Genomic DNA, 26,900 nt, shown 5'->3' with positions numbered 1-26,900 from the left:
CCAAATTTCTGTCCTCTTTCTCCAGAGCTTATTTGCTCTAACACTGAATTTTAAACATCTCTAAAAATGTTTGATATGTTATTATTCTTTCCAGATATCCTCTGAGAGCCAAGCAAAGAACATTAAGGAAGAAAGGAGAAATGATGCTGGAAACAGTGCAGTGAAAAAAGCCACTTCAAGGAGCAGGGTACCCACTACCCAGAGACTGGACTGTGTTATCAGAATGAGAACTTACCGGTACTTCTTGCTACTCTTTTGGGTTGGTCAGCCCTACCCAACTTTCTCAACCCCGTTATCTAAGAGGACTAGCGGTTTCCCGGCAAAGAAAAGGGCCCTGGAGCTCTCTGGAAACAGCAAAAATGAGCTGAACCGTTCGAAAAGGAGCTGGATGTGGAATCAGTTCTTTCTCCTGGAGGAATATACAGGATCCGATTATCAGTACGTGGGCAAGGTAGGATTCCATTGGGCGCTTTGACGTTCTGGTTGTAAAGCCTGAAGAAATTACTTCTAATAAATAGATGGGGAGGATGTGAACTATTCCCCCAATACAGTAAGAATTGTTGCTTATCTGGTAAGACTTTTTTTTTTTTCACTTGAGTAGTTTTGGGAAGAAGACTGTAGCAAGAAGCTGAGAAATGTTAGCAATGCAACAAAGAAAGAAATGCTTCCGTTGAAAAAGAAACGCCCACAACCACCCACCTAGGATTATCATAAATCCTTTAATTTTTACTTTAGCTTGAAAAATGTGGTCCAGCTATTCTATAAACCAGGATGTATTAAAAATAGGAATAGAGCGATTAAGCTGTAAGGGAAGGAAGGTTCCTTTTTCTCATTCTGAAAGCAAACATTCGGAGCATCAGTCCTTTGGCCAGGTTCAAATTAACTACCTCTTAACACGGCTCCCCGACTGTGTCGTCCTTTCCGTGCCCAAATGGAGCCCTTGGTCCTCAAAACCTACCAATGCCTCAGATTTGGTTGCGGCTGCTGTCGAGTTTGTCTTGTCTCAAATAATTGGCAAGAGCCAGGCATTTCAAAAGCTTGTGATTTAATTGTGGCAAGGTTCACAAGAGAGAAAAATGGTTATGTAGAGGTGCTATTTCCAAATATCATCTGACCATTTTATTGACTCTAGAAAGTTGAATGAGGTGGCATCACTTATGATAGCCCTTAGAGATTACTGGAGCTGAGTCAGGGAAACAGCTCAGTTATACGGTCATCGTGCGTTTCACTGAAATTTTATCATCAGCTACATTCTTGTGGCAGAATATCTGCATACTGCAACGATGGGGAAAAAAATAGAGACATGGATTTGTACTTTGTAGGTTCTGTGTTTCATAATATGGTATTGATAAGAAAAGTAATTGTCACATACCCTTTATATAGGGAATGAACATAATAGAAAAGATAAAATGCCTTTGTTTACGATTACAGCTATGATTTTGAAATGACTATATCAGGATATCATGCAAATAGCATAAATTTTGCAGATTCCAAGGGCTGCATGTTCACATTTCAATCTGTTATCAAATATCCCTAAATAAGAAGGTGCAAATATTCTCTTTAAGTATTTACCACTATAAATGAAGGAAAGCCATCCATGGCTTGGGCTGAGGTAACCAGGCATTGTTCCAATGAATGAATTATTAATGTGGAAAAAAGTAGGAGAGGAAGTATTCAGTGAAGGGGTGAACATCCACACAGATCCCCAAGGATTTAGCCTCATATTTGATGTGAAAATCACACGCTATGTGACTGCTGAAGAAAGACAGTCCACTTACTTGTACTTTACTCCATTTCCTTGTGAAATTTGATGAGCAGGCACTACATTAATAGAGTAATGGTTGTAAATAATAATAATCATCTTACAATCTTCAAAGCACTTTCTACAATACAAATAACAGTATTGTCATAGAAGATTAAATTGTTTTAAATGCTTTGACTAAACAATTGATTCCCTTTTTGTCCTTTCTGCTTTTTCTTCTAAAATTGTGATGCCATTTTATATCAAAACTACCACGTGTTCTTAAAGAAAGGCTAGGATATATCAGGATGCTAGCAGCAGAAATGGATAAAACCGCATAGGAATCAGTCTTACCATGATAATTGTGAGGGGTAATATTGCCATGGGGTAAAGTTTTGAGCTGTGGACTCAAGCAGATCTGAAGCCGCTCTGCTACCCTGCCATTTGTGCGGCCCAAGGCAGGTTGTTAACCATCCCAGGGTTTAGTTTCTTCATCTAGAAAATTCAGGCAGCACTGCCTACCTCATGGAGTTAAAGTGAGACAAGAACCAGGGACTGGCACATAGTAGGTGCATAAAGATGTTCTTATTATTGGTGAGAAAATCCATTGTATATGCTCTATTAATAATAATCTATCTGTAATGCATTGAAGCGGAGTATTGATTTCTGTATCATTGCAAAAGTAAAATGAAGTAATTACAGGATCTCTCAGTGGGTGGAAAATGCAAAGGATGGTGGCAAAATCCCTTCCCAATCAGAGCTTCAATTTAACCAGTTGGAGGTGGATATTTTATTGGTAGCTAGACATATTTCCCTACCTCATCCCCACCTCCTTGAAGGTGTGACACATAAGAGATTATCTGTTGAAAAAAAAAAAAAAAGGCAAGGGTAATCACTGAAGTTGTCGTGAACCCCACATTCCTACGATGGATGTGTTTAAGAGATGTTCTTCCTCAGTTAATAGGGCATTTCCCCAAATATATCTTTGGTGTTATATTTTATCAACATGCGAAAGGATTTGAGTATAATGTGTTTTTACCACAGTTAAAAATAGACCAAAAAAAAAGCGTTTAAGAAAAAATAAAGTTTGTTCCTCTTGTTGATCAACAAGTTGGTCCACTTTTAAATAGATCTGGAACAAAACATACACCTGATGTTGGGATCTGGATCCCCGAGATTAAGAAACTTTTGGGGAAAAAAAAAAAAGAGAGAGAGAAAATAAGATTAGACTATAGCAGAGGTTCCAAAACATTCTTGGTTCGCAGTGCCCTTATTATCTCAAGAATTGTTTTCACAGTATGCTTAGGACCCAAGAAACAGATCCAAAAACCTTAATAGCTATTTATGTTCTGACTAGTAAGTAGCTCTTTGAAAAAAATACACAGCAATAGAAAAAATAATATTTTAATTTTATTCTTAAATAAACCACAGTTTCTTACTTACAGAATGTGGGCATCTACTGGGCTCTGCGCAACTTCTAAGATTAGACACTGCCCCTCATTTCCTTTCCGCATTGATTTTGCTCTGTATTCACTTATCACAAGTACTATGGGGAGTCCAGCTTAACAGACATATGACATCATCAAAAGGAGTGTAGCACCACCTACTGTTGAAACTGTGAACTACCCTGAGCTAGTAATTCACAAGGCGTCTGACTGAGCCCAAGTGTTGCTGTGTTTCCCTCGAAATTTAAAAAAATACTTCCTGGCACTAGGGTGGGTTCCCCAGGATGCCTCAGTATGTACTCTGGAAAGCACTGGACTGCAGCTAGGTCAGCACTTAAAGGTGTGCAAAGGCCAACAGAACCTTAAATCGTGCTTGGCCTAATTAAATAACAATTACTTAGAGTCTGTCCTTGGGGCCTGAAACGAAAAAATTGATCTGTACTTGTAAAGGACAGAAGCATTAACAGAAGAAAAGTAATGTATCTGAGCAAGTAGCACTTAAAGTGGAAGAAAGAAGTTTTTACAATATAAGCATCTGTTTGTGTTTGTGTTCATTGGTTTCCATGATTTGTGGTAAGTCTAGGGATGACGGTGATGGTGGTGGAGTGAGGAAAATGTGAGAACAGGTGGGAGCGGAGGGCTGTCAGGAGTCGGAGGAGAAAAGAGGGAGGGTCACAAGTGCACCTGAGAAGTAGCGGAAGACAGACTCCTGAGGCTGGGCTAACAGTGAAGCGAAGAGACGAGATCACACTTCAAACTTGGAACACAAGCCAGGGCGACGAGACCTCTCTCCTCTAGCCTTCTGAACGCTCCCCAGCATTTCGCTATGTCCTGCAGCAGCAGGAAGATGAACACGGAAACGTGACGTGGCAGGGCGAGGGAAGAGTGGAGGCGCACGCTTACTGTGAATACGAGTGGGGAAGGCCGATTCTATTGAAATATTGACAATCCAGATTCTGATTTATGAGAAAATTCTCACCTCTACTCACCTAAAAATGGCGGCGACAGGAGCAGGTAACAGAAGGAAGGCATTGTCCTGTATCGGGTAAGAGTTTGTAGGCTTAAGAAACAGATATACATACAGATACAGATAAGGAATCTAATTGTTTTTCTAAAATGCCTGACCATCTGGGGCAACTTTTAGCTGATTTAGCATAAGCAGCATCTGTGTCACCTGGGAGCTTGTTAGAAATGCAGAATCTTGGGCCCCACCTGAGGTCTACTGAATCATACTCTACATTTCAACAAGACGCCCCAGTGAATTGTATGCATATTAACATCTGAAGAGCGTGGCTTTTAAAAATGCCCTGGCCCTGGTCTCACCTCCCCAGAGATTCTGCCTCAGTTGGTTTTTGATTGTTGATGATTCTAATATGTGGTGGAATTTGAGAACCACAGCCTTGGCAGCATATAACTGGCAGTAATTATAACAGAACATGGCAAGTTCCGTGATAAAATGGGTGTCCAGGAAGTACTGTTGGAAACATGGAGAGAAGCCAGCTGGGCTTGGGACTCAGCAGAGCTTCCTAGGGGAGGTGATAATGTTGGAAGCACTCTTAAAGAAGCAGCAGGTGTGAGCTCACAGTGCAGAGGGAGAACTAGCAGGACTTCCCAGTTAATTAGATGCAGAAGCTGAAGGAGAGAAAGGCAGAAGTTCAAAGAGTCAGGGATTTCAAGACTGGACAGTCAGCAGAGTGAAAGCGTCACTAATGTTGGCACAGAAAACGAAAAGATACATGTGTTCTTGTCAAGGGGGGACAGGAAGAGTACTTGATTTTAAACAAAATCCACCCAGGTTATCTTTGGCTTATGTAAACTTAATAGAAAAGTAAGGGGAAAGCATCATCATCTCCCATTTGCAGAAAAACCCTACCAGCTTTACATAATGTAGCAATTCCTTGAGGATGATTCATATATAGTCTAAGATTAAGTTCAATAAGAAAAGAAGAACGTAAGTAGATATAGATTAGATTTTGAAGATGTGGGCACTCATTAATACAAAGATGAATATACTTAAAACCTCAAACCTTTTGCACAGTTCCAGGCAGAAGATTTGCATTTGATCATTAAACAGCCCATAGCAATGTTGAATTCCCTTGTCTCCTGCATTTTACCCTTTACAGTGTTCTCTATGCTCTCCCGCCACACAATGTATACATAAGATGAGTCTCCATTAGAAGTCTTTGAGATACTTCTATTTTTAGTAGCATACCAGGAGATCTGTTTTTGTGAAATTTGATAAACTGTGTATTTTCATATTTTCTGATGTTACCTTTTTGAAAGTTGATGATGGTTTTCTCTTGTGGAGCTTTCCCAAAAAAACCCAGATATGCTGTGCTTTTTTAAACATAATGAAAATTTGGGTTCTATTTGAGGCTCTAACGTACAGGCCTCCCTAACATGCCTTTCTCTTGAGTCTTTAAAATTAATGTCTACCCAATTCAACAAAGCCACTCGTCTCAGGATAATTAGCCAGTAATGTTTTAACGGCCCATAGAAATGAAAGTTGTCAGCCACACACACCTCTAAAATTAGGAATGAACAATTATTTGTTCCTATAATCACATGATCCGAATTCAGTACACATGAAGCAATATTATATTCATTCTGAAAGACCATTTAAAAGACGCTATCGTTAAAATATTGCTTTCTTGCATTCCAATTTTTTTTTTTTTTTTTTTCTGAAAAGAGCGTAAGTTTAAGAGTAGAAGCCTCCTGGCGCTAATCTGAAGGGTGATTCAGAGCCTCATTTAGCCACGGTCACTTTAGACAGCGGCAACGTATTAAACATCATCACAGCTACAATGTCCTGAGCCCTACTCCCTCCCAAACACTCTGCTCAGTGCTTCAGGTATCTTATCTCAATGCTGTGAGATATGACTTATAGCCCCGTTTTACAGATGAGTAAACCAAGGCTCAGAGCACGCAAGTATTTCATCCCAAGTGCTCAGCCTGCTAGACTTGGAGCCAGCTTCTGTCTGACCTCGCAACTGCTCAGTTATATTCCTTCCCCAGTATATCCACTCCTTCACAGAGCCATTGCAAGGCACAAATGAAAAAACATTCCCAGAACATGCTCTGGCATTCAGAGATTGCATGCGGCTCAATGCCACAAATATCTGCTGGGAACCTGCTGTATGAAACCCAAGGATAGATAGAAAAAAAAAATGTTTAGACTAGTGTTGAAGAGCTACTCAAATATGTTTGCATTATTATTATGCATGTTCCTTTTACTTTTTCTGGAATACATCAGTGATATTCAAAATAGTTACATGTGCACATTTTAAAATTAGATATGCAATTAGCAGTCTTTTTGGTCATCGTGATGAAAATGTCTTTTCTTTTTATTTCCCTTGATAACCTCTAAACTTCTATTCTGGTTCAGTGACCTGCAATAATCTTTTCTCCCTGAGTCAGGACAAGTGCCTTGGGCACATCTTTCTTCTTCATCATTTAAATTTAATGCTCAGCCATTTAACATTTTTATATCTCAATTGGTTAGTGTATGTAAGAGACCATGCACTGGCTGGTTCAATGTACTCTTAAAAAATGTTTCAAAAAGTAACTTCCCGACTGCCAATATTGGCAGTAATGCTCATTGTGTTTCCACTGTCCCCAACCGATTTCCCTTTCTTAATGACAAAGGCTTCAGTTTGCTAATTGATGCTAAGATGTCCTGTGTGGACAGCAGTTCCCTGAGTCTTAAACGTTCCCTCTCTGCACAGTTGCTCATGTGAAGAGCAGAACGGTTAGAATGTCTGACCTTGGTCATAAACCCAAAGGCAATTGTTTGATTGCCCAGTCACACCAGCAGAGTAAAATATAGAAAGGCAAAAAAGGACCCAATCCCAAATCCTCCAGCTTCCATGTCATTATGTCTGTGGAATCCTATATCCTCCTGCTTGTAATTCAATTTGTTGAACAAAATGGAGGGATCAAGATTAAAATAAAAGAAAGTTAAGGATTCAGATCCTTTTTGTTCATACTGAGCTGTATTACCTCCATACTCCACAAACTGAACCATTCTAGAGGTTGTTGGAAAGTTATAGACACTCTACAGGCTCATTATAACAAATCCCCTCCCATCTATACTATAGATGTTGGTATTACCTTAACTCTACTGATTACCTTAACTTGTTTGTACTATTATTAAACAATACAAATACTTGGTTTGCACCAGAATTTTTTGGGTTTTGTCGTATTATGGGTCCACCATAGGAGATGGCAATATAAATATGCAAAATGCCAACATCCTAGTTGACATTTCTTTTCAAATCAAAATACTGTTCCGACTAAACTTTATTCCAAAAATCAGATAAATATCCCTGACTTAATGGTAGTCAACAGTGAAAAGATACTTAAACCACTGATTTTTTTCATCTTCGCTGATACGAATGACATTAATTTAAATATGAGAAGCCAAGAATATATTTGACCAGAATTATAAGTTTAACTTTTAGAAGGCCTTATATCTCCTGTCAAAATGAAAAGTTGTCTTTCTTATGCTCCACCCTCTTTTATCAAAAATAAATAAGTTTCTTTGATAACCTTCATCAAATTTAGACATTGTGTTTAGATGTTAATGTGTCATTGGAATCTGAAGAAGGCATATTTTGTTGTGTAGATGTAGGCTGCTAGTAGCAAATTCCAGCTTTCTATAAGTTTTTATGTTGTCAATTACTAAAAATGACCATGTAATATAATCCTCATGAGCATGTTAAATATATCAACATTCTTTGCAAACCTACCTTTCCATCTGGAATTAAAGAAGAGGTTGAAAGAAAGTGCAGAACTCCCCTCAGACAAAGAGATTTTTTTTCTTATTGCTATTTTGATAAATAAGTAGAAGGAACAGATATTCTCAAAGGTCAACAAGAGGAATCAAATTTGAAATTACGTGATCTGGAATAAAAAAGAAAAGCAGCATGCCCAAGTATTTCACCAGGAAAATAGTTACGGTTTCTTCCAGTTTTCCATCCACAGAGAATACATACACATAAGAAAAGAAGGGCATTTTAAAAGATTAAAATGTATAGATGTGTGAAATATATGAATAAATATTTGAGGTGAACTGGTATGTTTCAGAAGACCTGAGGGGAGTAATGAGACAGAACAAAAAGCTCGAAATATCACTCTGGATGTGGGATTTAGTGGTGACTAGAGGACACTGAGATTGTCAGTTAAGAAGGCAACTGAAGAAGTTATCTCGGTTAGGACATTTTCGAATAGATCTGGAGAGAAAATGCTTTTCATTTATTCAACCATTATGCACTAGAGAGTGTTTAAGTTAATAGCCAAGGAGGCTGCCTGTGTCTGCACCCCAGCTACACTCTGACCACCTGGGTAACATTGGGCAAGTTATTTAACCTCCCTGCCCCTCATTTCTTCCACTGTTACATGAGGGAGTAAGAAAGTTACTCAGGTGAGGTTTTAATAAATTAATACACAGAAAGGGCTTAGAACAGGGTCTGGCATATCATGCTCACAACGGGAAGACCAGCTAAGAAGGGAAGGTACCCTGCAATCAAGTGTGCCCTCAAAGGACAGGAACGGTGAAGAGAAGGAAGAACCAAAGTTGCCCAGGGGATTATTCCCCTAATGTTCAGTCTCCCTCCATGAAGTCAAGTATGATGGGCCAGAAGACGGTGCCAAGCAGCTAAGGCAGCTGCAGATGTGACTCATAAGGCAATTCAGAGAACTACTCATATGTAAAAATATGAAGTCTTCCTTATTATCCCAATCAGACTAAAAATAAAGTGTGCACTACACTTCACGTCGTTTGATGATCCTGGTAACTTCTGTAGATCCTCCTATTAAGGCTATTTATTATCTCATTTTAAAACATCATCACTTTACACCACAATTTGGAGTTAATATTATTTAAATGGCCATGAAATGTTAAGAGTCTAATTAGGTCTCATTATTTTTAGATGCATCCAACAATGCAAAAAATGACGATTGCACTCAGGGTATACTCATGTTTTAAGTTGGAATAATCATAATTAAGTTGTAAGGTTGGAATTAATATTGTAATCTCCTTATATTATTGAAGCAAAGTTTTACTGAGGGAAAAATCATTCTTGACTTAATTTCTTACCCTGAATGTTTCACCTTTTTAAGAGTGAAATAATTAATTCTTTGTTTAAAGTTCAACTTTGACCTTCCATATATTGAGTAGTGTTTTATATTGGGTCCCAGGGCTCCTTTTTCAATCAGTACTTTAGATATTGAATTTGAATCTTCACATACTTATATCTTTGTAAACTCTGCAGGACCCTAGACTACATGTTTTATTCATCTTTGTAGTCTTGAAAGTGCTTGGCACAGATTTGCAACTTGGAAACAGCCAAATGTTACTTGCATTAAGCTGCAATGACTGAAGAGATAAAAACCTGCCATGTCATCTAGAAGTGTTTCCCAGTTTATTGGTGTGCATAGTTTGATATGGATATCACTAATAGTGTTTCGTGTCATTGGGTTGACAAGTGAAAATCTAAAGTCTTTAAAGTTCAAGGATATATTAGGTAGTAAACATATAAACCAAATTTATTACGTCTTTCCATGGAAGCTACCTCTGGATATTTCACATCAAAATGACAGAAATACTTTATGATACAATAGGAAAAAGCTCAAGCTACCTTAGTGCAGTTTCAGAGAAACTGAAGACAACACAGCTGTATGTGCATAAACAAGGAAAGCAAAAAGAGAATATACAGCAAATAATATCATATCACAAAAGTTCATTCCTTTAAGAATTTTACAAATGAAAACCAGACAACATTTAGGGTCCCTTTAAGGAAGCTTGAAGCAATATGGGAAAAAGTGAGAGTTGGCCAATAGAAAGCACATTTTTCTTAAAATTCCTAGGAAGCTACATTGTGTAGACAATTCAAGTGTGTGGTAAAAAAGAAATCATTTAAGACCAGAAAACACTGATTGCAATAATTCACACACAAAAAATCAACTATGGAGAAAAATGTGATAATACAGGGAGAGAAAAATTCTATATAATGACTAATTCTTTTCTGTACCAACTATATATTCTCCCAATCAACATATTTTGAGTTTTCAGAGGAAAAATAATCATTTCTGGAAAACAATCTCATCTTAACTCTTTCTACCATTTATATACCAGTACAATTTAGAAGAGAAACAGGAAAGAGAAGATGCCAAAAAATTCTGCTTTAACATACAATCATGCAAAATTTTAGCATGTTTTATTGTTTTCTTTCCACAAATTGTAAAGCATAGGACTCTGGCTCATTTCCTTACTTAATCTATAGCCCAGAGCTTCTTCCCCCACCGCCATCACCCCCACCCCCCAACCCCAATGAAGGTAAATACCCCCTGAAAAGCAAACTTCCCCTTTAGAAATCAAGCAAAGCAGAATGGACTATAAAAAATTACTTCTTATTCTATTGTATCTTCTTTCTCTACTTTGAGAAATAATTGACATACAACACTGTGCAAGTTTAAGGTGCAACGCATGATGGTTTGATTTACATATACTGTGAAATGATTATTGCTACATTAGGTTAGGCTAGCATCCATCTTCTCATATAGATACAATAAAAAGAAAGAAAAAATTCTCTTTGTAATGAGACGATTTATATCTTGAGTGTTCTATCCATCTTCCCAACTATAGGTATTATGTAAAAAGAGTAAGAAAGGGAGGGGCTATTTACCTGTGCAAAAGCTCTGATCTTGGTGGATCACTGATTCACCTGCCTCTTACAGGAAAATGCTTTTAAAACCAAATCAAGAAAAGTAAGTGACTTGGTCAAACTTGAGTGGCAGTATTTTATTCCATTTTATCTCCCTTTCAACAGTCTAACATCACTTACTAGAGTTTTAAAATGATAATGTCATCGTTGGAACTTTACTGCAATGGCAAACCATCAGGTAATTTCTAAGGAAAGGGAGGGTGTAGGATGGGGAGAGACAGAATAGAAAATACAACACAAAAGAAATCATTCCCTGGCAGGCAAAGAGTATTCCAGAAAATTTGTAAAGAGATAAAGAGCAATGATAATGTTTTCTTACACTTTTATCAGGTGCTACAATTTATGAAGCACTCTTGCATACAAGTGTTCCTTGAATGACCGCACAAGCACACTTCCAGTTGAGCAGGATTAAATCCTTTTGGGTGTGAGAAAACGGTCCCAGAGGGGGTAAAAGACCAGTGTCACTACCAGCAGAGTGCTCCAGGTTTTTTGATGTGTTTGAGTTTAATACTCCTGCCTTACACCACATTATTAAGCTATTAGAGTAGCAGAAAGTATTTTAGACAGGGTGGGCAGATTAAACAATAGCATAAATGTGTAGGAGTTGGAGCTCTATGAGAAGAATCCTCAAATTCATGGCACTAACTCACTATGAGAACACTTTCCCCAGCCTGGCCATCCAGATCGTACACATTTCTCTTCACTGAGATTGTTTCACTGGTCTCGGAAGGAAGGAAGGAAGGAAGGAAGGAAGGAAGGAAGGAAGGAAGGAAGGAAGGAAGGAAGGAAGGAAAGAAGGAAAGAAGGAAAGAAGGAAAGAAGGAAAGAAAAAGGAACTGTTCAAATCATAAACTTATGAACTGGTTCCCAAGCAAGAAAAACTAATAAATGAATGAGCTCATAATTTTCTCTCCTAGGATCATTCACAAGAACTTTTTGAGTAGGTTACAGAATTCCCTTTAGTCATCATTTATTGAGTACATACACGATGCTTGAGATTTAAGAATTTGAACAAGAAACAGTCCCTCTCTCAAGCAAACTACTTGTTTTATAAAGATATAACTTTAACTTTTTAGATCCTAAGAGTCAATATAAGAATATTATATCCAATATATTTTTTACTTCTGAAGAAAAACCCATTTTGGGAAAAGTCCATTAGCTAGTGAGAAACATTTTTTAAAAAATTTCTGCCATTTGAGTCATCATGTCTCAAATGTCTGCATTTATCTGTTAATATTTTCTTCCAAAGTGTATGTGTCAGAGTGAGAGGGGAAATAAGGGGGGGGGGGGCACAAGGAGCATGTGTGTAGGTGTGTGTGGGCACGTGTCCTTAGATTTAGCAATTACTAAAGAGATGACACCATAAGGCAAAAAGGTAGGATTGTTACCAGTGAGTTACAGTGCCTTACTAAATCAACTTTTAACTGGGTATCTGGTTCTCAGCTTGATTTACCACTGGCTTTTTGAAAATGAAAATGTTAGACTAAGCAGAAGCTGAGACTAATGTCGTAGTCTGCCAAAGACCTTGGACTTCCAGAGTCAAGCTAAAGGCAGTAAACAATGCCTTTTTGGGGAAATAACTTCATGCAGTGAATAAACCAAAAGGCAATCGTTTAATTGATAAATCCCAAGTGAACAATAACATCTATTACAGTTTGTATCATTTGTGCCAAAAGAATTTACAAATAACTTAGCCTGGGGTCTAATATAATAAATACAACAAATCCAGAAATGTTTGTAATCATCCTGGGGAGTGCTGTTTGGCAATATGCTCTGGTGTGAATGAGCATAGACTTTGGAGTCAGGCAGATCTTGGTATCCTTCCTGGCCTTGCCCTGAATTTTGGGTAAATTACCTAACCTCCCTGACCTCAGTTTCTCCAGAAAAAAAAAAAAAAATGGGGAAAATAAAGGTTAGCTCTTGGAGTCATAAGAATTAACTGATGTAACACACAACACTTTCTTGTAGTACATGACACATAGTAAGTGCTCATCAAACGTGAGTGTTCTCCACTCTTTCCTGGGATTTTTGAAGGACCACATTCAGTCTCAGTCCACCCTGAATTCCAAAGATAAGGAACTACCACCTTAGTTTCCTACGGCTATTGAAACAAATTACCGTGCACTTAATGGCTTGAAACAGTACAACCTTATCTTACAATTCTGGAGTTCAGAAGTCTGAAATGGGTTTCATTGGGCTAAAATCAAGGTGTCTGCAAGATGCCCTTCTGCGGGCTCTAGGAAAGGATCTGTTTCCTTGACTTTTTGGGCTTCTAGAGGCTGCCTATGTACCTTGGTTCATAGGCTCCTCCTCCATCTTCAGAGTCAGCAGCCTACCATTTTCAAATCTTTGTCTCTGTCTCTGTCTCTGTCTCTCTCTCTCTCTCTCTCTCTCTCTCTCTCTCACACACACACACACACACACACACACACACACACACACACACTGACCTCTACTCCATCATCACATTTCCATCTGACTCCAACTCTCCCCTACCTCTTTCCCTTATAAGGACCCTGGTGATTACATTAGGCTCATCTGGTTAATCTAGGGTCATCTCCCTGTCTAAAAACCTTTATCTTCATCACATCTGTAAAATCCTTTTTGCCAGGGAAGGTAACTTACTCACTAGTTCCAGAAATTAGGACATAGATATCTTTGGGAGAGCTATTATTCTGCCTACCACAACTATTATAGCAGTGAAGTTTTGTTCATTTTATAGTTACTCTGGTACTTTTGACATTAAATTCAAGGTATTGAGCGTAAAAGATAAATGTCATGGGGATTAATAAATTTCTCCCGAGTTTAGATTTAAAATTCTTTAGCTTTTAGCACTTTGTCAGAAATTCTCCTCCATATAACCCAAGGTCTGTTTCAATGGTTATTAAATCTAACAAAAGAGAAAAGATTGAATTGAGTTGGGTCATGGGGAATCTCTGCAAATGCAGAATCTGTATGGTATTATTTGAGTGTATTTTAAAAGTTACAAGGTACACAAATGAGAAAAAAAATGGAAGGATAGAAAGATGATAGACGACAGATAGATGGATAGACAGACAGACTGGTTCTCAATGGAGGAAATTTGTCCCCCAGTGGACATGTGACAACATCTGGAGACATTTTTGATTCTCATAACTTGAAAAGTCCTATAGGTGTCTAATGAGTGGGGGCCAGGAATGCTGCGAAACATCTTATAATGCATAAGAAAGGTCCCACTACAAAGAGTTAGCCCAAAATGACAATAGTGCAGAGGCTGAAAATCCTGAATTAGATAGATCTTTGTAATTCAGCACTTAAAAAATTGTTTGGGAGGTGCCTGGGTGGCTCAGTCTGTTAAGCATCTGACTGTTGATTTCAGCTCAGGTCATGATCTCAGGGTCATAAGATCAAGCCTTGAGTTGGGCTCCACACTCAGTGGGGAGTTTGCTTCTCTCGCTCTCTCCCTCTCGCTCTGCCCCTCCCCCCAAAATAATTAATTAAAATATTGTTTGGTACAAAGTAATCCTTAAATGAATGTTCATATACCTGAATGTAAACATTCAGAGATAATATTTGTGTTATGGTTAACCGAATACACTGTGGTATCAGATCATCTGGATTCAAATTCTGCTTCTGTCGGTTGTATAATGCTAAGAAATTACTTAACTCTTAATTTGCCTCAGTTTCCTCATCAGTTAAAAGGAAATATGAAGAGTGTCATGATAAGTAACAATTTATATAATCTATGTAATGAGTTCAGCACATTTCCTGGCCCACAGAACAGGCTTAATAGATGTCTGCTATTATTTTTTTCCCAAATCCCAGCCAGACCGGTTGTCAAACTGATGAATCATACAAGAGAATGGTTTAAAGATAAAGTATTTCCACTGTTATAAAAATCAGTCAAATTATTTATATTGTATAGAAGAATATAATTTTTTAGGTCGTTATACAGGGCAACATAGTATACTTGAAAGAACATGGGATATTGAGGCTGCTTGATCCTAAGTTTTGTTAGAGAAAAAGAGATTTTCTAGATTCTTTTCAAGCCCACTTAATGTTATTAAGAGATGGGCCTAACCAACTAGAACAAAACTTACGAATTCCATTTATAAATACAGTCACCAAAAATTATTGGTGCCAGGCTCAGGGCTGCAGGTCATGCTTCCACTCCCATTGTCTTCTTGATTTTATAGTAGGAATTGGCTCTTCCTCCCACTGAAACCTATTTGGTGGGGTATTCCTGAAACCAAGGGAGGGATTTCGCAGTCCTGGCTATTAAACACAGAAACACACAGTTCTATGTGTATCTGAAGTCCTTTCTACAGCCTTGAGGTTATGCATCTGAAGTCCCGGGGGGACAGTGGCAAGTTTGTGGGTTAAAGGTGAAAGCACACTGGTTTTTGTCCATTTCCTTTTGAGGCAATCATGTGGTGAAGGGGAAGCCCCTTTTAGCTCCCAGGAGACTTTCCCGGGCTTCTCCAGGGCAAGAAAAGGATGGATGATATCATAGATGATACCCATCAAAGACAAAGCAACCCTGTAGCCAGGACCACAGGAGCCAAGGGCAATGGAAGAGTCAGAGTCAGACATCAGAGGGTTTTTCTGATGACAATAAGGCAGGCAGGATGGAGCTACCTAGCTTTGATCTTGGAGAATCGAGTCATGTTTCCACCTGCCAAAAAGCACAGATACCACTGAGGAAAGTAATGGATGAGAGATATGGTCTAGAAACCAGTGGGCCAGAGGGCAATATGAGGACTGCCCTTGGCTCCAAAAGCCCCCAAATTTCTCTCTGACACAGGCCATGTGAGTCTCTTTTCTTTATACACCCAGATGGTATCTTGGACTGGATCAGGGCAAAGGGAAAAAGCAGAAGCCAGAAAGACTAAGATTTATCTAAAAGAGTTATCTAAAGAGACTCTATTATTGAATCAGGTAGACGTTATTGGATTGCACTAAATTATTGACTCGATGTGCAGCCTAATATTGAGTTCCAAATACTCAATGGGATTAGAGCTTAAGGGATAAACTATTAAAAAAAATAAGGAAGCTGCATCTTTCCTTGCACATCTGAGTGCAGTGTGCGCAAATATGTGGCCAGCAACTCAAGGGAAGGCATGTTTCTATTTTAGCTGACTTTATTGCTTTTATTACCCCAGGCACATTCTCAAAGCCTCCTCTGATTTTCTCCCACACTGAGCCTGGAAACCTTGCCACATGCTCATGCTGGATGCTCAGTCATTTTTCTCCTATCAGTAATGTTACCTTCTCCAAGAAGTCTTCATAAACCCTCCAAGGGCTGACATGTTCCCTGACTCCCCCTTGTCCAATTTACAAGTTCCTTGTTTGCCATTCTCCAGCTTTTTACTTACCTTATTATTCCTAATACTTAATAAAAGTGCTCAAGTGTCTAATTTCTGCTTTTATTCTGAGTCAGTACTTCCAAGCCTAAACTGCAAGTTTGCAGAAGGCAAGTGTGATGCTTTTTTATTCACTGTCTCATGCAGCTCTGCAGGCCCATACATGTTTTTTAAATGGTCTTGGTTCGTAAAGTTAAATTAGTTTTATTATAGAACAATGTTTCTGCGAAATGGAGCATTTTCCATTTGTTATCCATTCGTTTCTGCAATAGGAGGATATTTGAAATATAGCACAATAAATCTTGAAGCTTCTTCACCCTTAACAGGTGACTTCTGCCCCAAGACTCAGTGGACTTATAATGGTTAGTGTACTTGCTATACTTATAACTTGTCTACTCTCTTCAACAAAGCCAATACAAGTTGGCTTTATTATTGTATTAAGATTTCATTGGTTATTAAAGAAGTATTTTTAGATCTGAGGCAATAACTTGGATTTCTCCCTCAGATTGCTCATATTAGATCATGTGCCTAGTGTTTGGTAGTGATTGTTAAATGATCTGGCAACTTCAGGAATGTAGAACCTTGGTACATAGAGTTATTACTAAAATCAAGCAAGACAGGAGATGGAGGACACTAAGATTTATTGATGGCTTTTTATGTGTCAGAAACCTTCACTAATTATTGATATTTTGTCCAATTTTATCTTTACAACATTCATTCACTCATTCTTTGAAATCATTCATTATTGAGGACCTATAATGGGCTAGTATGTCAGGTGCTGAGAATATAGAAATGAACCAGACAGTTTGGGGGCCTTCCTTCATGAAACTTCCAATCTAGCTATTTGCTGATTGTAACATGAAAACAAGTCATCAAAAAGACAGAATCCGCTAATGGCTAAGTGGGGAATAAATTGAGAATGTATAACAGAGGAATCTAACTTAGACTAGTAGCTTAGGGAAGGCTTTCCTGAGGAGATAGAGATTACGCAGACCTGATATATGCGTGGGATCACCCAGGTAAAATTGTTCAAAAGGACTTTATGCCAAGGGGACCATATGCAGGGAGACCTAGATATGAAAGAGACTAACACATTCTTTCGATACTACAATAAGCAGAGTATGCTGAAATAAGGAGTGTCAGGGAGAGAATGGTGGCTGAGGAGGCTAGCGAAGGGGCAGAGACCATGGAGGACTTTGGAGGCTGTGTTAAGGAGTGAGGATGGGCACTTTTATCCTGAGAGTAAAGAGAAAACCCTGGAGGATTTAATTAGAAGAGAATGGCATCCTTAGAGTTGGTGTTGTTACTGTTTAAGTCGGGCTAGTTACAGAAAGGAAAATAGACTGAGAGGAAGCAAGACAGTGTGTGTGTTAGGAGGTCCTCACTGCAACAAACCAGGGAGAAATGGTGGTGACTTGGACCAGGGTGGTGGAAAGGAAGACAAGTAGGTGAGTCGAGATAGATGTAAGAGGTAGAATTGACAGGAGTTTGGTGGCTTAATGAAGTGGATGATGGAGGTAGAGGGGAGGGTCTAGGATGACTCTGGTGGCCTTCACAGAGACAGGACATACAGAGGAGGAGCAGGTTTGGAGAGAAGGTGATGAAGTCAACTGAGAAGTCCTGAGTGTAAGTTGTCCAAGAGACTCGCCTGGAAATCAAATGCATCTTTGACTCTGGATCTTGAGAAAATGGTCTGCCCTGGGGTCATCTATAGATTTGAGCATCAAGGGCACACAGATAATATTTGAATACAGGAAAATAGAGAGACGCTCTCATCAGGGGAGTATATGTGAAATGAGGAAAGACAAGGACCTAAGACATGGGCCTAAGGGTGACCAACTTTTAAGGGACAAGTAGAGGAGGAATTGCCGGAAAAATTCATTATTCTGAGTTCTATCTTAGAGATGACAGAATGAAATTAAGTTAATCTAACTAATTTAGTTAATTAGCAGGAAAGTCAGAATTCAGACCCAAATCTTTCCACCTTCTGAATACTTCATGTTTATGATGCGAGAATGATTTATGGAAGCATTTCTCTGAGTTAGGCCTCCTGTGAGGCGTTTTACATATGTTATTTTATTAATTTTCAGAGCAACGTACTTATAAACTCAGTATCGTTATTATTGCTCTCATAGAGATGAGAAAACTGAGACGTGGAGAGATTAACTGAGTTCCCCAAAGTTACACAGCTAGTACCTAGCATGCATTTCCACCCATTTCTCTCTGTCTCTCTCTCTTTTTTTAAGATCTTTCATTTTTTAAGTGATCTCCACACCCAATATGAGGCTAGAACTTACAACTCCGAGATCAAGAGTTGCATCCTCCACTGACTTGAGCCAGCCAGGCACCCCTGTGCCCATTTCTTTCCTCTACCCAAGGCTATGCTTTTAACTATTATGATTGTACTAGTTAAGGCAGTGGTTCCCAAACTTGAACACTCATTAGAATTACCTTCTCAAAACACACATTGCTAGGGGCTCCTGGGTGGCTCAGTTGGTTAAGTGTCTGCCTTCGGCTCAGGTCCTGATCCCAATGTCCTGGAATTGAGCCCACACTGGGCTCCCTGCTCAGTGGGGAGTTGGCTTCTCCCTCTCCCACTCTCCCTGCTCATTCTCTCTCTCTCTCTCTTTCAAATAAATAAATAAAATCTTTAAATACACACACACACACACACACACACACACAGATTGCTGGACGACACCCCTTGAGGTTTTGATTTTGGAGGTGGGTGGGGCCTGAGAATCTGCCCCATTTCTAACCAGTTCCAACAACCTGCCACAATAACGTGCTACCATCAGCGTTTTCATTTGTAAAGCAATCATCAGATATAAATTAGTTAACTTATACTAAATCATTAGCATTCAAATACAGCATATTAAAACATGTAGCAAAATTTTATTGAAAGATACTTTTATTTACTGGCCCTATAATCTCTAAAACAGAATCTATTTCTAATTCCTTCCACGTACTTCAAGCAAGGTTGAATGTCTTCCTGGTATAAACTCTACCCAACAAGCCTTCACACTAGCACTATGTATCATGCATTATGTAGAGAGATGTATGTATATATACATATATCCTTATATATATATTGAATTCAGTGAAGCCTCAGTTTGTCCTAACTTGACTGTAGACTTATCTTCTTAATTTAAAATAATAGTCTAGTTAGCAAAAGGTGTTCTCTCTCTGCTATCACTCCAGTTTTTCCACATCAGTACTATTCAGACACCTTTTCACAACTGTTCTCTGACTTCCCTGTGACATATCCGATTGCCAACCTTTACCTTTCACAAATGGCCACATAACATTTGCACTATACTCTACAAGCATATTCACCATAATCTAATTTTTTTTTTACCTCAGCAAAAAATCCTATAACCGCTTTCAGGTTTAGACTCTGTTTTCTGTCACAGGGATGCATATGCTTAGAAGACTCAGTTTGATTACTGACTCAGATAGTGACTCAGTGACACACAGGTCATGGGAGGCAGAGGGCGGCATTAGCTCGTTTCATAAACCACTAAAAATCAGCACAATTAGTGTTATACCCTTGAACTGGAGTCCAAGTCCAGTTGAGAGCTGGGACACAGAGCCGGTAAAAACAGCCCGGCACTGCTCTGGCGTGACCCTCCGTGAGGCCGTGTCTACAACCCCAAATCCCCGTCTTTATTTGTCAATGTGTTGCACTTGAAAATAACAATAAATCAACAGAAAAACAAAGACCACAAGCCCCTTCTGGAACAAAATGCTGCAAATACAGTAGCAAAAAGTCCTGCCAGCCCCCGATGAGATGTGACTTTCTGAGGAAAGCGGATAATTTTTACTTGATGGTGAATCGTTAAAAGTGAGCCAGATGATTAAACTTAATGGAATAGCCACATTAAACTGAAATTAGTCAAAACATGCCTCGGGCAGCCTACAACCTTTTATTTGTTGTTGTTTTACTTCTGCCTTTTACAGTGGCCATGATGAATGACATCACAAAAGAAAAAATCCAATTAAAATCTAAGTGCTCAATAAACCCCTAATGTCTGGTTGCCACCGCCACTTTCTCTAGCACTGATGTCTTATGTTTCCTCTTTTCCCCAAGAAGAGAGAAAAGAACTGGCCCCAGGGGAGTTCAGCCGAAGGAGAAAGAACACACCAAGGCTTCTGGAGGTTTCTGCTCTCTGCACTCTCTCAGAAACAGGCACTGCACTTTGAGGGGGATGAGGTTAAATTGTTTTATTATCAGACAACGCCTGTGTAAAGAGATGCATTTTCCCACTAGTTTTCAAATATTGATAAATCAGAGTTGGGATCTGGAGAGCAATCCTGTTCACACTCTTAGTCGGTGTCTCCACTGCCCTTTCATAGCGTCTCGGGTGTTTGTTCTATAAGTCACCGAAATGGTCTCTCTTGACAGCTAAAAATAAGTTTCTGATTACTTTTACCTGAATAAATCGTGTGACCAGATGTGGTATTCACCTACTAAGTGTGCAACAATTACATATTGAGGGTGATGAAAGAACCAGCAAGGGAAGTCTACAATCTAGTGGAAGGCAGAGTATCATACATCACATGGAAAGACAGCAACTGCCACCCAGTAGAAGAATACTAGCTTTCGATGACAGATTTTGCCTTGGAGATGCCATGTGTTTGTAAAATTGGGTTTTCAAAGTCCTTACAACAAAGTTCTCAAAGTCAAAATAAGAGTCAAAACATGCTTATTAGGAGAGAGGAGCTAACAGGAATGGTATCTTAAAATGTGCTTTTACGGCATGTTTACAGAGGAGTTAATATAGAATATGTACAGTCTCTAATTAGATCTTCCTGAAAGCCTTGTCCTGTGGTTCAGTATCCTCATTTCATTGATAAGGATCTTGGCTCAGGGAGGTTAACTGACTCTGCTATGATCTTACACGTGGTGAGTGAGAGAGAATGAACACAGCTCCTATTTGGGACTCTGGTGCGGTGCCCCCCACACTGCCAGGTTTGCTGACCAGGGCTGCCCGGAAGCCAGAGCCAATGGGCAGTGATGTTGGTTTCATTAGTCATGAGTTAATGAAATAGCTTTTTAAGAGCTCTCTTCAGTCATTAGAATTTGACGATGGAGAGTTAAACTTTCCCCAGTGGCTCTTTCTGTGTAATCACGGTTTCAACATTTCCTTAGCATATCACATTACACAAATCATGGAGTCCTCTTTTGTTTTACATTTCTTATGGCGTTTGTCTCACTTCTAAGCAATTCCCTCCCCATTCCCATTTATCTTCCATTATTTCTGCCAAATTGCTTTCAAGGCTACTAATTGTATGAATAACATTCTCTTCTTCAAACTCTGCTATTAACTAGCACTAGCTGTGTGGCTTTGGACACAGTTTCCCAATCTCTATAAAAACAGGGAGGTTGCACCAAAGAATCTATAGGGCCTCTTCTTGTGCTCAAGTTCTAGTCTTCTGACTTTCACAAAAGGTGTATGGTTTTGAAAACCCTACATAAACTGGAGCCTTTGTTTTCTTGACTCTACGATAATGGATTCAGTTAGCTCATGGTCCCCAAAGTGTGTTTCTTGGAAAACTGTCCTCGGGACTGCCAACATCCAAAAAGGATTCTTCACCCAGGAATGTTCAGGAAAGCTAGATTAAATAAAATCAAGTACAGTTTTGAACTGTGGGCATTCACAGCCTTTAATATGTTAATGTACACTGGGTGAACTGGGTGACGCCCAAGAAAAGAAGTTGAAGTATTTCCCAAACTTATGGCAGCACAGAACCCCTTTTCCTTTTTTTTTAAAAGATTTTATTTATTTATTTGAGAGAGAGAGAATGAGAGATAGAGAGCACAAGAGGGAAGAGGGTCAGAGGGAGAAGCAGACTCCCTGCCGAGCAGGGAGCCCGATGTGGGACTCGATCCAGGGACTCCAGGATCATGACCTGAGCCAAAGGCAGTCGCTTAACCAACTGAGCCACCCAGGCACCCAATAACTAGGATTTTAAAATAGTTCTCAATTTTCACTTCTACAAATTTGTAAAGAGGGTTAGCTTATCTGAAGACCTAAGAAAATTCCTTCTAAACTTTTTCTAATGGGAAAAGGGAACCAAAGACACAACAGGAACTCAACACTCTAGAAATCATTGCTGAGACAGGCAACGTGGGCAAGTCACCAAGTTAGAATCATTATCTTCCATTTTAATGGTATATTAGCATTCACTTCAACCCTTAACCCAGACGCCTTTCACTGACAGTCTTATCAGAGCCTCTGCTGGATTACCTTCAGGAGCAGGGCACCCACCACTCCATAATGCAGACTATTCCATTTTAGTCTGGCTCCACTTTTTAGAAGATCCTCACCTATATTAAATGAAATTCTGAGTAGTAAATATTCTTGTTCTAAGTGACCTTGTAAATTGCCTAGTCAAGGGATTTTCAAGGCACTGTTCATGACAACACTTATGATGTTTCTCAGATGCTTTGAGCTGAATTTTGTAAGTAATTAAATAAATATCACATCTTCCCAGAAAAGTGATTATAAACTCCATCATATAAGACTCAAGGAGACTGGGTGGTTCCCTAAATTCACCAAAATAGGAATATATAGAGGTAGAAGGTACTCAGGTCTCTGTTTCAAAAACCAAACTCCTTTTCTCAATAGCATATCGCTTCTCTTGCATGTCCAGATACATAAAAGTGAGGAGGAGAGTGTATTTGTAAAATCTGAATGCTGTCAGGAAAATAGTGAAAATAGTTTCATTCTAACCAGGCTAATATGTCTTTGGGCATCTTGCTATTACTCTGGCCTTTAGAATTCCCTTCTCCAAAAGAAGGATTATTACATTTTCTATAAGCTCTGTTCCAATATTGGAAATTTCTATGATTGTAAGGAAACATATTCATTAATAAATGGTATTACTATTGAGGATTTAAGTAAACAGTGAGAAAAACAAAACAAAACCCAAACCTGCATCCCTCAGAAAGGACTGAATGAAAGTTGACATAGCAAGCATCATAAAGACAAACAGTTTAGAATCACATGCTTGACTTTTACTTTCTTTAATTTTTTTGTTTTTCTACACTAGTTACATTCAGACCAGGATAGAGGAGATGGATCACTTAAATATATCCTTTCAGGAGATGGAGCAGGAGATCTCTTCATTATCAATGAAAACACAGGGGATATCCAAGCCACCAAGAGGCTGGACAGGGAAGAAAAACCTGTTTACATCCTTCGAGCTCAAGCTGTAAACAGAAGGACAGGGAGGCCTGTGGAGCCCGAATCCGAATTCATCATCAAGATCCATGACATCAATGACAACGAACCAATATTTACCAAGGATGTTTACACAGCCACTGTTCCTGAAATGTCTGATGTTGGTGAGTGAGATGCGATTTCAACCATACAATGTTTCTCCTCTAGTACATCAACTGAATAAAGGATCCTATGAGTGAAATTTACTGAGTTGAGTGAATGTAGATGCTAAATCCCAAAACTATGCTATTTCAAACACTCCCTTTATGGCCTATTTTGTAAGTGCACCTGCGTTTCCTAATATTACTCTAGTCTCATTTTATCATTATCTTTAAGAAAACAGCATTTCCTCTAATGATGAAGGGATGAAAAATGGCAGGCAAGAACAGGAGGAAGAAAGAGACATCACCTCATCTACTTTCTGCCCCCCAGGTGCCCACTCTGTTCCTCAGGCTGAGAGATAGTGGCCCTCTCCACCTCTCTCAGCACACATTGGTACTGGGCCTGAGGTGAGGATTTCCCCAGTGTAAAACAAAAGCCTGAATCTGCAATCCAGGCTGAAGAGTAATGACATTTGCTTTAATTAACTATGTTTTTGGGAAAGAGACTCAAAGAAAACTTAAAAAAAAAAAATCCATAAACAATGTGCAGATGATAATGTCTAGGGGATATATGCTTTACTAAGTGATGGAAATTAAAAGATTCTCATGACATTAATATGGTAAATTAATATTTTGTGCACAACTCTACTACCAATTAATTCTAAAGTTAATAAGTATGGCTTTAATTTATTTAAGTTGGGAGAAGGTTAACAGAATTCAAATTAAAAAAAAATGCTACTGACATCACTCTTAGCCACATTAAAATACTTCATGGGAGACAGTGACAAATTTTAAGCTACTTGTATAAAGGGTTATTTTCATTTTCATTCAGTGTCAACTTCAGAAGGGCTAAGATACATAATAATAACTTTCCATAATCCTGTGAGTCAGATATCAGAGGCATTTTAGGTCACAGTATCAGGACTTGGAAAAACCTAATCCATGGAAATGATTGTAAACTCTCTAAATCTTTCTCATCAAGAAGTTGCTCATCTCATTACTTAAAGCCACTCTGTTTTGTTAGAAAAACCACAAACCATCAGCAAAGCAAAAGAGAGGGATTAGAATTCTTTTAAAAGGAAGATTTGTTAGGAAAAAAGTATTTTTCCTCGATGGGGTAAAAGGAAGAATTAACAAAGCACCTCTCATCGTCAGCACCACCCAGTAAAACAGTTTCCAGAAAACAAAACTTGATGTGCAAGGTGTCACTGCACAAGTATAGGGGGTGCCATTCACCTTCGAAGCCATTATAGAATTAATATGTATTACAAATATTTGGGGGGTAGCTAGAAGTAACATGTCTTGAGGAAGGGAAGGCTTTCTCATTTGCACACAGGCACAGTTATGTTCATATTAACCATTATCATAAATTAGCATATCATTATGATGATATAAAAAAGCACCTTAAAGAAATTACATCATGATTGTGGGACAGCAGCAGGGTAGTATAAATGGGCTTTGGTGTCAGACAGACCTGAGTTTGAAATGCTACTAATAAGCAGTAACTTGATGTCTCTGATCCTTCAGTTCCATATCTACAAAAATAATAAAGTCAACTCCTAAGGATTATCGTAAGGATGAAATGAGAAAACAAGTGCAGAGCCCCCGGGATAATATCTGGCAAGTAACAGGTGCCCAAACATCCAGATAATCATATTCTAAAAGCATTCAAATTTTATATTGATGTCAAATAAGAATGTGGGTGTTTGTTGACTTCTACTATTAGCTCTTGGTCTAAAATTATATAATGTTCTCATTCCCCCCACCTTCCTTCCCACATTACAAGGATGGGAGCTCTATCTCATGTGTCAACATACTACATCCAGAGCACCGAACCCTAACACAGTTCAATATATTTGTTCAAAAAACGGGATTGGTCAGATATTACAAAAGCAATATAAAACTTCTAATATTCCCTGAATGTAACTTCCCTGTCCTTTCCATGGACTGGAGACCTCTAACAGTATGCTTACCATTTATCTGATATGAATATCAAAAGTCAGCCATGAGATGATCTTCATCAGAGGGTCTTACCCTTTTTGGAAATCACAGATCCCTTTGAGAATCAGATAAAAATCTATGGATAGTCTCTTCAATGAAATAGACATGTAAGCATAAATACAAAAATCTGTGTGGAATTTCATGGGGGTTAGGAATACTTTGAAGGTTATTAGGCGACTGCGGTCCTTAAAACAAGAATGCTGATCTAAAATATCACAGCCTTCTTTGTGCATTTAATTATAATAATTTTTTTTGGAATTACAGGCTCCAGATGTGAATACTCTGGTGTTTTAATTAATTATTTAACCCAACACTACCTCTTTCAAGGTTCAAGGCTTTCAACCTCTTAGAATTATTAGGTAGATTTATTATTTAGGGTGCTTTTATTTGCAAGTAACAGAAAACCTAACTCAAACTAGTTTAAACAGATAAAAGCATTTATTGACTTAAGTTAGACTTAAGTCAAAAGTTAAGTGGGCTTTGGACATGGTTTGATTTGGGTTCAATTATTTCTCTGAAATTTTCTGTCCTATTCAGCTTTGTCCTCAGGCTGACATCTCTGAGGTCACAAAGCAGCTGCTGCATTGACAGGCCCTCGATAAGCACGTTACAGTCCAGGAGAGAGAGCACCTATGACACAGAATTCCCAACAAAATCACAAGCAGCTTCCTGATTGGAGAACCCCGAAACTAATCCCCATAAACAAAGTAATGCAAGATGCTGACTGACAGGTCTGGATAACTTCCAAGGACGACCATACCAAGAATCCAATCAAATCTCAACCTTTGGAGATTGATTGGAATTGGTTCCACCCAAGGTCATGACCATCCCCATGCTTCTCTTTAACCTAACCCTTACAACATTTAGAATGTTGATCACACTCCTTCAGAGTGAGAAATCCAAGGCTATTTAACCTAGTACTATCCTGAAGTTCTCCACTCCCTTGCCATGATAGTTTTGTACAAAAGTAAGATCATGCTTTCTCTTTCTGTGTGTGGATCAAGGATCCATATGGACCCTTAATTTATTTTCAATTCATGTTTCTGTCATTACAGGCACATTTGTTGTCCAAGTTACTGCAACTGATGCTGATGATCCAACTTATGGGAACAGTGCTAAAGTTGTGTATAGTATCCTACAGGGGCAACCCTATTTTTCAGTTGAATCAGAAACAGGTTAGAATTCCTTTTTGATCTTCTTTTTACAGTCTGTAATTTTAATTGACATGTTCAGCTGAGCTGGCATATTTTTTCATAAAAACAATCAGTGTAATTGAATTTTCTTAGATTCATCTGCCAAGTACCAGCAATATACTTGTAA

The 26,900-nt window shown here is 38.7% G+C and overlaps 1 protein-coding gene across 3 annotated transcripts in view; it reads left to right on the top strand.

Annotated features, from left to right (window-relative positions):
* The window catches only part of CDH6 (cadherin 6), a 131,832-nt gene that overhangs the window by 77,101 nt on the left and 27,831 nt on the right, over positions 1–26,900 (top strand). For all 3 annotated transcript variants that reach the window (XM_027606750.2, XM_027606751.2, XM_027606752.1), the window contains exons 2-4: positions 95–451; positions 23,309–23,603; positions 26,636–26,755. In XM_027606750.2, the coding sequence (XP_027462551.1) occupies positions 224–451; positions 23,309–23,603; positions 26,636–26,755 (643 nt within the window). In that variant the 5' untranslated portion in view covers positions 95–223. The remainder of the gene's footprint in view (positions 1–94; positions 452–23,308; positions 23,604–26,635; positions 26,756–26,900) is intronic.

Source organism: Zalophus californianus, chromosome 5 (genome assembly GCF_009762305.2).
Source record: "Zalophus californianus isolate mZalCal1 chromosome 5, mZalCal1.pri.v2, whole genome shotgun sequence".
In the NCBI taxonomy this organism is placed as follows: Eukaryota; Metazoa; Chordata; class Mammalia; order Carnivora; family Otariidae; genus Zalophus; species Zalophus californianus.
The sequence above is the reverse complement of the archived record's forward strand: the minus strand, read 5'-3'. Positions and strand labels throughout refer to the sequence as shown.